This window comes from Triturus cristatus, chromosome 8 (assembly GCF_964204655.1).
Source record: "Triturus cristatus chromosome 8, aTriCri1.1, whole genome shotgun sequence".
NCBI classification, from domain to species: domain Eukaryota; kingdom Metazoa; phylum Chordata; class Amphibia; order Caudata; family Salamandridae; genus Triturus; species Triturus cristatus.
Genome location: NC_140591.1, coordinates 1,199,190,912 through 1,199,203,835, shown reverse-complemented (window position 1 = coordinate 1,199,203,835; position 12,924 = coordinate 1,199,190,912). Strand labels below are relative to the sequence as shown.

Genomic DNA, 12,924 nt, shown 5'->3' with positions numbered 1-12,924 from the left:
AATCAATCAATTAATCAATCAGGTTTCTTATAAAGTGCGACTACTCACCCGTAAAGGTCTCAAGGCACTGAGGCGGTGGGGTGGATCTGCAGGTCAGTCGAAGAGCTAGGTCTTGAGGTCCTTCCTGAATTGCGGCAACAATGGTGATTGCCTGAGATGCAGAGGAATGGAGCTCCAGGTCTTCGCAGTGAGATAGGAGAAGGATCTTCCTCCAGCCCTGTTCTTGCGGATCCGTGGGATGGTGGCCAGGGCCAGATGTTTGGTGGGAGTCTAGAAGGAGAGGTGGTGTCTAGATTTGGAATATGTCCAAATAAAAGAATATTGGCACAATTCAAATCAGTTGAAAACATAATAATGCCAAGAAAAAGAATTCTAAATACATGTAGAATTAAAAAATAAAATTAGAATTGCAGACACTACTCATGATAAAATATAGCAGTATTATCCCAGCTAGGGCCACTGTCACTTGTACTCTGCTAAAATGGTGTGACTGTTGTGTCCGTGCTAACACTGGCACTGAAGAACTTTAAAATATTAATGGCTAACCCATTGCAAAACAGCACTATGAGTTCAAGCCAACCTACACGTTGCAGGTAGGTGAATTATGGAATCAACTGTGTATTGGAACTTAGAGAGTTGTATTCTGCAGCACTGAAAGAAGCGTGCGCCCTGGTCTTGTCTTTAGCCAATTCTTTTGTGAAGGCGTTATTCAGGCCACATCTTAATTCTTCCAGCTGAAACTGCTTTCACCATTCCCAATAGAAACAAAAGATCACTCCTTCCCCTTCCTTCAGTTTGGGCATAGAAGCCACGCAGTTGCACTTGGCATTAAAAGGCATCCCTGAGGGAGGCTCGAGGATACATGCAGGAATAGGTGAGAGAGCAAGCGCTAATTGCCACAAACCTTATGGAGAACTCTGCAATGCAAGGAGTTCATATATAGGGTGGGGAACCCTAACATGGGTATCCCACCACACTTGTCCAGGCATGATATAATATACAAATTACAAGAGCCAGAAGGGCACCTCCCAACTGGGATTCGGGTAAAAACGCCTGTACCCACATCACGTCATTTGTCGCCAACAATTAGTAGTGTTGTGCTCTGATAATGTGGCAAGAGTCACTTGCTTTACGATGGACCCTAATTACCCACCAGAGGCTAGCACTCGCTTGTCCAGCAACATGCCTCTTCTAGAGCTCTTTTCATGAGACTTGAGTCTCCCACGCACAAAAACACATACAGGGTCTACCAGAACATTAAGGTGATGAGCAGTTTGTTTCATGGGCACTGCATCAGAGACTATTATTTATTCCATTCAGTCTTTGATGCTATTGGACCAGACATTAGTTTGAATGGCTAACTCTGACCAGCTCCCTAGGCACATTCTTTGTCCAACACACTCTTCAGGGTAGTATGCTGACATACATTATCACTCCCCCTTCTTTCAGCAAATGAATAGTCTGCGCAGCTACAAAAGTGTTATAAATCATGGAACAATATTGGTATTGGTATTGGTATTTATAGAGCGCGACTGTCGCTCCGGAAGGAGCATCCTGGCGCTAACTAGAAAGTATGCTTGAGGTTGAGGGAAGGCGGGATTAGATGGCGTCCAGTACGTACTTGTCAGAAAGGCTGAAGATCCAGGTTTTTAGTTGTTTCCTAATATGGATTTCCTTGGTTAGGGACCTCAGGTGCTGGGGCATGGAATTCCAGGCTCTAGAAGATAAGTGGGTGAGGGTTTTAACCCCTTTGGTTTTTAGGTTGAAGTTGGATGGTTTTAGTAGATTGTTATTGGAGGATCTCAGGGTCCTCTGGGGATTGTAATGGGGGTAAAATTCGGTCTCACTGAATATATCAGTGAGACCGAATCTTTTTGGCCAAAAACAGGTTTCAACAGCAGTTGGGCCCTACCCAAACCCTACCATAAAAGCCAGCAGGTGATCTCAACATCCATCTCCCACAGAGACAACTGAAAGCTACTACTGGAAGGGCAATAAATATGTCATCTTTATGCCCAAAGCAGAGTCTACATTGCCATTTATCTAGAAATGCAATCACCCCAATGGAGAAGAGGGATACTGTTAGAAATTGGGTTACTGGTTGACTGGGGCCAAGCCCTGGTCAAGCGATAAGCACAATCTTATTCAGGGTAAGGCACAAGCAAACCCTAAATTATCTTGTGCTCACCCTCTAGTAGTTTGGCACTGAGCATTCCAGCTTAACTTAGAGGCAATGTATAAAGTATTTAAGCAACACTTCAAACAGTAAATCAGTGAAAACACCACACAAAAAGATTCCACACAAGGTTACAAAAACAGCGCTTAATTTATTAAATACAAGACCAAAATAACAAAAATCCAATCAGTAGAACTTGAGTTATGAATTTTTTAAAGAATAAACTGTGAAATAGCGCTTAGAAAAAGAAAGTACCAACCAGGGATATCTGGTCATGCCAGATCATACAAAGTCAAAAGTTCAGGTCGACCGCAGTGGATCGAGGGCTGGCTACAGGGACCCAGTTTGGCCTGCTGAACCAAAGTACCTTAAATCCTGGTTATGGAGCATTTGCATTTGCATTTGCATGGAACCTTGTCGAAGATGCGAGATGCAACGTGGCTGCAGTTGCGAGGTCCAGATGTGTTCACGTCAAGGATCCTGTCAACGAGGTTTGTAATGCGAAGGCCAGTGTCAAGAATGCAAGGCGCAGCTAAGATGATGCGTCAGTTCCGATAAGGGGTGAAGCTGCGATGCGGAGTTTCAACATCATCGAGGCTGCCATCGACAAGGGATGCAAGGAGCTTGCGCTAGTAAAAGCCTTGCACAGTGACGGTTCCGAAGATGATGCGTCGGTCCCAAGGTGCGGGATGCAGGTGGTGATGTGAGTCTTTTGCGACAGATCCATTTCACGCCACAGCGGCAATGCGTCGGTTCTGTTGGAAAATGCATCACTCAGCCGAGAAGATGCATCAGTTCTGCTCGGGGATGCGACGCTTAGCAGAGGATGCATCGGTTGCACTGGATGGTGTCTGAGGTCCAGTACCCATGACTATACCCAGTGGTGCTTTTGAAGTGGGAGAGACTTTAAAGACAGGCCTTGGACGTGCACAGAGGCCCTGCCCTTCCTGCCCTGGCTCTAGACTCACTACAGGGCTTTGTATCGGGGCAGGACACAGCCTATTCAGGTGTAAGTGAGGCTGAGTCCAGCTCCTCCCTCCCACCCTGCCAGGATGGCCCATCAAGTCACACATAAGCTCCCATTATGTGTGGCTGTCTAGGGGGAAAACACAAAAGCCCTTCTGTCACCAACCCAGGCAGCAGGCAGCAAATGGCTTAAGTAAGAAAATGCCAACTTTCTAAAAGTTGCATTTTAAGAATTGCAATTTAAATTCTGACTTCATCATAAATTTGGGTTTAAAATTGTGATTCCAGAGACACCAAACTAGATTTAGTTATATCTTCATATTTGTAATTATTCTTATAAAATTGAGTAAGGTAATTCCAATGTTATCCTATGGGAGATATAAGCTTTGCTGTAGTGAAAAACTAATTTAAGTGTTTTTCACTACCAGGATATGCAATTCTTAAAAGTATGTACTGCCTTTTAAGTACATTGCACCCTGCCCTCTGGCCTATCCAATGCCTACCTTAGAGGTGGCTTATATGTATAAAAAGGGAAGTTTTGGGCCTGGCAAAAGGTTTATTATGCCAGGTCGAAATGGCAGTGTAATTTACATATACAGACTCTGCAATGGCAGGCCTAAAACAAGGTTAAAGGGCTACCGAGGTGGATGGCACAATCAGAGCTGCAGGCCCACTGGTATCATTTAATTTACAGGCCTTGGGCACATGTAGTGCACATTACTAGGGACTTATAAGTAAATAAATATGCCTATTGGGAATAAGTCAATGTTACCGTGTTTAGAGGAGAGAGCAGAAGCATTTCAGCACTGGTTAGCATTGGTAAAGTGCATAGAGTCTTAAGGCCAACAAAAACGACCATTTCCAACAGATGCTTTTTGTTTGCACTAAAGTGTAAGAAAACATAAGTCAGCAGTATTACAATTCCTTCTTCAGACAGAAAATTCAGGAAAAGAAGGCGAGATGGAGGAACATTTTGGATGAATTAAATTAGCTTTTTATTCTCATCCCAGCGCACTGACATTAGTTCTTTTCTTTCCCTGCCAGTCATCACAGATCTGGACAGAGCTACCCCTTAGTCACTTTTTGACTAACTTTTTTTTGTATTTTTTGTTGAGTCTTTTTGAGGTTTGCCTCCTGGTGTGGCAGGAATGGTATCTCAGAAGGCCGGTTTCCAGACCTGGGATGCCTGTCACCGCTTGATGTCTGTGACAGACCCACACCTTGTATGCCTTTGGTGCCTTGAGCACAACCACAATCCGAAGGCCTGCTCCGATTGCCACCCCATCAACCTGAAGGCCTTGAAGGAGCCATCCCTCAAGCTCCAGGTGGCTTGACATGCGATGCCACGACGATCCAGATCCCGGTTGAGAGGAAGGTCCATGGAGCGGTCACGGAGTCCAGAGACCCTCATCGCTCTCGAAGCCGTCGGGTCATCGGGTAAGTCCCACAAGAAAAAAGATGAAGTTCTTTTTTTTATTTTTTTTATTTACATTTTTTATTGAAGTCCAAAAATTGCAGTACATTAAGTCCATTAAAACCAATACATCCATCAAAAAAAAAAAAATCTACCTTTAGGCAAACATAACATTTCCACATGTTCCTATATAATACACAAAGCACTAAGAGGTCAGGGACAAATACACGCAAAAAATGCAAAAAGTAGTTTTTTAACCACATACATAAGGTAATAGCCCCTCTCAATCTCAGTCAAAATACGTAGCCCATATTTTTCCAAACTTCGTAATACCCCCACACATAATGCATAAGTGCGTTCACTTTTTCTAACTGCTTTCATTTTATGGGCCCATTCCAGGACAGAAGGGATCGCATCGGTGCGCCACCTTTGCAATAAAAGTGATCTAGCTACTGCCATCGCAATATATAAAAATTTAACCAGATGATCAGAAAGGGAAAGGTCAGGATCAAAACCAATAACAATTGACAAATCACTCACTGCTAATTGAGTTCCACATTCGATTTCCCAATGGCAAAAGATGTCCTTCCAGAACTTCTGAATCCTGGGGCATTGTAACATTATATGCGACCAATTGGCTAAAGGATAATTAATGCAGCGTAAGCAGTGTGGTGAATGATTGGCATACATTTTCAAAAGAGATAGAGGGGTTCGGTAAAGTTGCCATTTGATAAAGAAAAGCATCCTACGCCAATTTGCACCTCTAAGCGTACTGAAATTAAGATTATTGATAGTTGACCACAAGTTGGCAGAGATTTCTAGGTCTTCACAATCCATCCATTTTTTGATAGCTTTCTGCCCAAGATCTAGGGCCCTAACTGAGGCTAAGCGCTTTTTCCATGCCCCAGGTTTCCTGCCAGATGCATCTTCTAAACGTTCGTTGGCTAGCTGATGTTGTTCGCTAATTTGAGAAACATCTAGCTCAGCAAGGAATTTATGGAAGATGTTATATGACCCCAAAAGAATAAAATCATTAACAATTAACTGCGCCATTTCGATCGTAGTCAGCCATTTTCCATTCCTCAGGAAATCTGAGACCTTACCAAATCCTGCCGACGCCCATTTTAAGGTGAGTTCTGAGGATTGTGTGATCCCTGCTAGTGGCAAAATGTCAGCTAGTAAAGTGGTTGAGTTGATTACAGGAATCGAATATCTTTTATAAAGCGCCTGTCGTTTTTAAAAAAACCAGTGAAGGCACTTATAACGAACCCGCTTAGGGGATCGGAAAATAGACAATGGAGAATGGATTTGACTTTCGTTACACATTAATTCCATGAAGCTATTAATAAAAAGAAGTAAAGTGGTTGAGTTGATTACAGGAATGAAGATGAAGTTGAAGAGGTCTTCGACTTCTCTGTGTCAATCGGCCGACGAGACGAGGGTACGTCAACATTTGAGCCCTGGCTCCGTGGTTGAGCCAGTGCCTGGGCTGTCTCCACCTCTTCCCGAGTTTCTAGGAGCCGGAGCGACTCCTGCCTAATTAAGAGAGTTTTATGAGACTATGCACCTCATATTTGGCCCAACTCTGGCGCAACTTCGAGCCTCGTAGGTTTGGTTGGGGCACCTACTGGATCCATGCCAGTGGCTTTGGCCCAAACGGCAATCAGGCCCCTTGGATCCACAGATGGATCCAGACCGGCACCAGTTATGTCACCTTGACCTTCCCTGATGCTGATCCCAATACCGACGCTCCTGAAGGTGCGTCCCCATTCTGATCCCTGACTCTGACATGGGGCCAGATGGGCTTTGTGCAATGCATCTCCCAGAGATGCCCAGACGTGGGTCCCTTGCTCACTTTGCCACTGGATTCAAGATAGCCTGGCTGAAGACGGCTGAAATGCCAGAAACCGGTCCTAGGAAGCTTGTTTCCGGTCCAGGGAAGACATGGCTTGGCAGTTCGGGCTGGACTGTTCCCATGAGGCACAGGGTCAGACTGATTTGCATATGGCCATGTCTGAACTGGGGTGGCAGAGTGGGCTAAAGAACGGTGATGGATTAAACCCAGATCAGTTGACTGGGGGTGAGTGCATGCAATGTTCAACACTCCGTCTATCATTTCCTTTGGTTTTGCTTTGTTCGCCATAAGTTGGCAGGGTATGCTCAGACGTGAGTCCCTTGCTCACTTTGCCACTGGATTCAAACAAGCCTGGCTGAAGACGGCTGAAATGCCAGAAACCGGTCCTAGGAAGCTTGTTTCCGGTCCAGGGAAGACATGGCTTGGCAGTTCGGGCTGGACTGTTCCCATGAGGCACAGGGTCAGACTGATTTGCATATGGCCATGTCTGAACTGGGGTGGCAGAGTGGGCTAAAGAATGATGATGGATTAAACCCAGATCAGTTGACTGGGGGAGAGTGTTTGATTTGCTCTTATGCTCCTTCCATTATCTCCTTTGGTATCGCTTTGTTCGCCCTAAGTTGGCAGGGTATGCCCAGATGTGGGTCCCTTGCTCACTTTGCCACTGGATTCAAGATAGCCTGGCTGACGAGGGTTATGAACCCGAAACCGGTTCCAGGATGCTTGTTTCCGGTCCAGGGAAGACATGGCTTGGCAGTTCGGGCTGGACTGTTCCCATGAGGCACAGGGTCAGACTGATTTGCATATGGCCATGTCTGAACTGGGTTGGTGGAGTGAGCTAAAGAATGATGATGGATTAAACCCAAATCAGTTGACTGGGGGTGAGTGTTTGATTTGCTGTTACGCTCCGTCCATAATCTCCTTTGGTATCGCTTTGTTCGCCCTAAGTTGGCAGGGTATGCCCAGACGTGGGTCCCTTGCTCACTTTGCCACTGGATTCAAGATAGCCTAGCTGGCAAGGGTTATGAACCTGAAACCGGTTCCAGGATGCTTGTTTCCGGTCCAGGGAAGACATGGCTTGGCAGTTCGGGCTGGACTGTTCCCATGAGGCACAGGGTCAGACTGATTTGCATATGGCCATGTCTGAACTGGGGTGGTGGAGTGAGCTAAAGAATGATGATGGATTAAACCCAGATCAGTTGACTGGGGGTGAGTGCTTGATTTGCTCTTATGCTCCGTCCATCATCTCCTTTGATATCGCTCTGAACACCAGGGCGGACTAACTCAGCCGACAATGCCTAGTGGATCACAAATGCCATCTCCATCTGAAGGCGGTGCAAGGTCTAATTTTAGCAGTGGGGAGAGCCTTGGTTAGATTTGTTCACCACTCCCGACTGCACGTAATGTCAGCAGTTCTGCGTGCTGGAGTTTCCAATATGGCTCTTGCTAGGAGACGCTTTTTGCCTTGAGTAGAGCTCAGGCCTCCTGTATGCCTTTCTGCCCATACCACTTCTGCCCAGAGTTTTCAAGAAGATAAGATGACTGGGTCTAAGTCATCCTTGTGGCTCTGGACTGGGCTTTGAAAATTTGGTATCCCAAACTGTTGAGCCTGGCCATCGGTCCTCCAATCGGGCTGCTCCTTCAGGAGGATCTTCTGTTGCAGCAGCAGGAAAGGATTCTCCATCCAAACCTATCAACACCCTGCCTTCTTGCTTGGAGATTGAGTGGTGACAGTTGATAGCCTGCAACCTTCTGCCTGAAGTCTGTGATGTTATTCTGGCAGCCAGATGTTCCTCCACCAAAATGGTTATTCACCTGCCAGTGGGGCAAGTTTGCGCCATGGTGTGCCGAAAAGCAGGTTGACCCCCTTTCTGCTCCCCTTTCTCAGGTTCCTCTCTTTATTCTTTTCCTTGCCCAGCAGGGCTCTGCTTTGGGCACCATAAAGGGTATTCTTTCTGCTGTCTCAGCCTTTCTGAGGTTGTCTGACCAGCCATCCCTCTTCAAATCCCCTAATGTACGTAGGTTCTTGAAAGGTTTGCAACATATGTTTCTTCCCTCTCCCTTTATAATGCCTTAGTTGGATCTAGATCTTGTCCTGACTGTCCTGATGTGCGCTCCCTTTGAGCCCTTGTACAACCCTCTTAGGTTCCTTACCATCAAGACGGACTTACTGGGGGCAATGAACTCTGCCCGTAGGGTCAGTGAACTTCAGGCCTCGGCATAAATGCCTCCATACCTGAACATCTACCCAGACAAATTGGTTCTATGAACTAGAGCTTCCTTTCTGCCGAAAGCTGTCACTCCCTTTCATGTAGGCCAGTCCATCACCCTCCCTACTTTTAATGCTCTGCTGCATCCCTCTAAAGAAGAGAAGCAACTCCAAGAAGAGGAGCTACTCCAGCGTCTGGACCCAAAAGAAGCATATCATCCTACTTTGACCACAAGAAAGCATTCCGGGTGGACGAGCAACTCTTCGTGTGGTTTGTCAGAGTGCTACGGGTAAGCTGTGCAGAATCGGACCATGTTCTATCGATCGTGCTCTGCATTAAACACTGCTACGCATAGGCCAAGAAGCAACCCCCTGAGGGTTTGTGTGCTCATTCCACCAGAGCTGTGGCTGCGACAACTGCGTTATCATGCAAACTTTTGGTTCTAGACATCTGTCATGCAGCAATGTAGGCTTCCTTGCGCATGTTCACAAAACCTTACTGCTTGGACAATCAGGTCCGTCGGGATTCTTACTTTGCCCATTCGGTCCTGCAGGACTTTTTGGCATGAAATTGTTTTACAGGCCCACCTCTAGGGAGGTATTGCTTGGGTATTCATTCAAATGTAAGGAATCTGCGGCTAGAAGTCTCTATCAGATGGCCAAGTTACTTATCTTCGGTGACGCCTTATCTGGTAGAGACCCTATCTAGCCGCAGATGCTTTACTGAACCACCCACCCTCCCTGCTCTGTGAATGGATTTCTAGTGACAGGGCTTTCCCCTTTCACTGCCCTAACTTTCCACACTAGTGGTCAGTGTTCTACATGGCTCCATGCTCCTGACGTGTAAAGTCGCAAAAAGTACATGATGACAGCGCTCTGGTGTGGCGCCTATTTATGCACCGTTCACCATGGACGACGCTGACTATGCCACTCGGAGCTGATTGACACCGCCTACCAGCTTGCAGGGGTACTGCTCACGAAAAGTTTCCAGATCCAGTCTGACACCTGGGGATAATTCTAAGCTAAGGAATCTGTGGCTAGATAGAGTCTCGAGCAGATAAGGCATTACCAAAGGTAAGCATATTGTCCTTTATGCCCCAAGCAGAGTCTAGATTGCCATTTGTCTAGAACTGTAATCCCCACTCTGGAGAAAAGGGATGCTTTTTGTTTGCGCTAGAGTGTAAGAAGACACGAGTTAGCAGTATTATAATTCCTTCTTCAGGTAGAATTTTTTCAGGAAAAGAAGGTGAGGTGGAGAAACATTTTAGATTAATTAAATTATCCATTTATGTTCCATAGTTTGGTCTTTTAAAACATCTAACTGTACATGAAGTGGATTGTAGATTGCATGCACAAGCTAGGTAGTGTAGCTCATCCATGTGCCATCTTGGGATGACATAGTTTGGATGGTATTGGTTTTAAAACCATCTTTATAGCAAGTGTACTTGGCCCATGGTCCCTGCAAGGGATAAAAAGATGTCCAGGATAAGAGACTACGTGGGATTTATGCAAGACCTAACAACAGAAACGTTAGGGGATGCAGCACACCATAGAAGTATTAAGTCACTCACCTCTAGCCATGTAGAGCCTGCACATATTTTTTGTACTGTAATGTGTGGTGTGGATACTAAGATGCCATATTTGGTATTAAAATTTTGCTTTTGGAAAAGTCATTATACTTTTCACTGCTTTGAGTAACTGTTGCTGTGTGTCTGAGTAAAGTGTTGACAAGTCAATAAAGAGGGTTGATAAGAAAACCAGCAAGTTTATTGTAGAGTTTGAAATGGTTGTGTGTCAAAATGTCAACAGCAGAAACATTGTGCTATCAAAATATCATAGCCAAAATATCCGGAAATTAAGTGCATATAGCTAAGTATAACCAAATCTGCGTACATTGACAATATAAACACAGATATCGTCAAGGTACATGTATGTGGAGTTAAGTAAAGTAAACCTAGACTTATATATATTTACCTTGCCAGTATTTTATTCCACTATATTTTGTTTATAATACTCTCGTAGCACAATATTCTCGAGTCGATATTGACATGAAATACCTCAAAAACATACATCAAAGGAACTTGTTTTAAGTGTTAAGTGTATGGACGTTCCAACATAAACAAACATAAAGAATAATTCCGAAAGTTAATTAGCACAGGGGCAGCAATATAAGACATACATTTGAAAAGGAACAGAATAAAATACGCGACTGAAAAAGAAAGAAATTGTATATTATCTAACTCTGTGAGAAATTCTTTTGATACTAGTACCATGCCACTTCTGTTACAACTCCCCCCATCATATGTTTCTTAGACTTTTTTGGACAGATTTTATGCCCACTTTCCAGGTCCTCAGAATCCATGTCCACTCTAAGCTTATCATTGCCCTTGTTAAACATAGTTCCATTCCTTCATCACCAACCCCATCTAACTCAGAAACTCCACCACTTGTGTTCATCACTAATTCCCCTAGACACAAACCAAGTTCCCGTAGATCTCTTCAACCTACACTGGTACTCAGAACCTAGAAAGGCTCTTCTCCATCAACACAGGATCCTTGATATGACTTTAATCTCCAACATGGACTTTTGGCACAGAACCATCCCTTCTCCTTTCCAACACACTCTTCTAGACCGTGCTTGCCTTAGTTTCCTTCCATAACAAACCAAAAGCTTCCTTCCTGTCCACAATTGTCCTCATCCAGAAAGGACAAAGGTCAGAGGATACTCTTTTTCCTCACATCAGTTGAAAGGGCGACTTACCCATCACAATATGAGGCCTGGTCATGTACAAGCAAAATCCTCTCACAGCTTTCAACACATTTACCTTGCTTCTGTATGAACTCTGAAGACTTTAGTGAATCTCTCCACTTTTTCAGTTTCCTTGATGGTGATAGACCACAATTGCCCTTGGGCTTTTCCAAGACAGGAATTGCTTTCATCCTTAGTGAAAGCCTGTGAACTGGGGATGAGCAAACTCTGCTTACCCATTTATTGTTTTTTACATAAAGAGGACACGCTGCTCCACTGATTGTTGTCCTTACCATTCTCTGATCTGATTCTTAACAGTTTTTTTGTACGCACAAATTAGACCTAGGGCCGGATTTAAAGTCTGGTGGACCGGGTTACTCCATCACAAACGTGATGGATATCCCATCCGCCGTATTACAAGTTCATTAAATCCTGCAGCACTTGTATATCGGCAGATGAGATATCCGTCACGTTTGTGACGGAGTAACCCATCCTCCAAACTCTAAATCAGGCCCTTAGGCTAGATTTGCTGTCACAAATTAGAGTTACAGCCCAAAACCATTTCAGCAAATATTGTCAATACTCCTGAAAGCTACACTTTTCAGAAATGTGAAACTCTGTAATGCTTTTGTGTTGACAAACTAAATGAGATTTTATCTACTGCAAATATAATTTCTGGCAACAGAGAAATACCACATCCAGACACACAGATTTATTTTTATTAAATTGTATAATCCCCTGAAACTATTCTCAAAATAAAATTGGTGCTCCTTGTGGCAATCGGTTAATCTTTGTAATGTTTCCCTAACATCTTTTGTTTTCTGTCCATAGGAAGAAGACTATGTCATTGGCCGTCATCCATTACACCATGATAGCTATTGTCCAGGCAAAGTTATTCAAGTTTCTTCCACCTTCCAACTTGTGGTAAGTGGTATTGTATTTCTTTTATGTTCATAGACAAAGTATGGTTATTTCTGAGGCATAGGGGCCATCCATTAATGACCGTTGGTTTTGGACATGCTTTGAAGTGGCAGAACAAAGCAGCATGTTACTAACTGTACAATAGTTTATCCTTTGAGAAGGTGTCTTATACCCCCCTACTAAAAATAAAAATCTTTATTGGGCAAAACGAGGTTCCTGCTAGGCCCCTCCTAGCAAGTTAAAATATTTGGTGTTGCAAGATAATTTCCTGTATCCCTCAGCCCTGAAGATTTAAAGGGACAAACATGTCAACAAGAGTGGAAATATGGTATTAGTTGGCAAATGTTTGCCATTTCAAACAAATTGAGATACATCCCAAGAACAATAATCTTCATTTCTTGCATCCTTGATAATGTATACAGATTGTATGAATTCCCAACACAACACTAAACACATTTTAATTATCTCGTAGAAGAGCTATGTAACCTTGTGTTGGCCTATTATGAGAAAAAAACTATTTTATAACCTCTGAATCTATTGCATCTAATAAATTACACAATGCTGTTTTATTTAATATTAGGGTGTACAGAGTAGGTCATGGAACTGCAATCTTTTCTCTAGTAAGCATTTTCTA

At 44.0% G+C, this 12,924-nt stretch overlaps 1 protein-coding gene across 2 annotated transcripts in view; it reads left to right on the top strand.

Annotated features, from left to right (window-relative positions):
• Positions 1 to 12,924, top strand: part of VWA3B (von Willebrand factor A domain containing 3B) — a 983,684-nt gene that overhangs the window by 883,880 nt on the left and 86,880 nt on the right. For both annotated transcript variants that reach the window (XM_085622889.1, XM_085622888.1), the window contains one exon: positions 12,201 to 12,293. In XM_085622889.1, the coding sequence (XP_085479015.1) occupies positions 12,201 to 12,293 (93 nt within the window). The remainder of the gene's footprint in view (positions 1 to 12,200; positions 12,294 to 12,924) is intronic.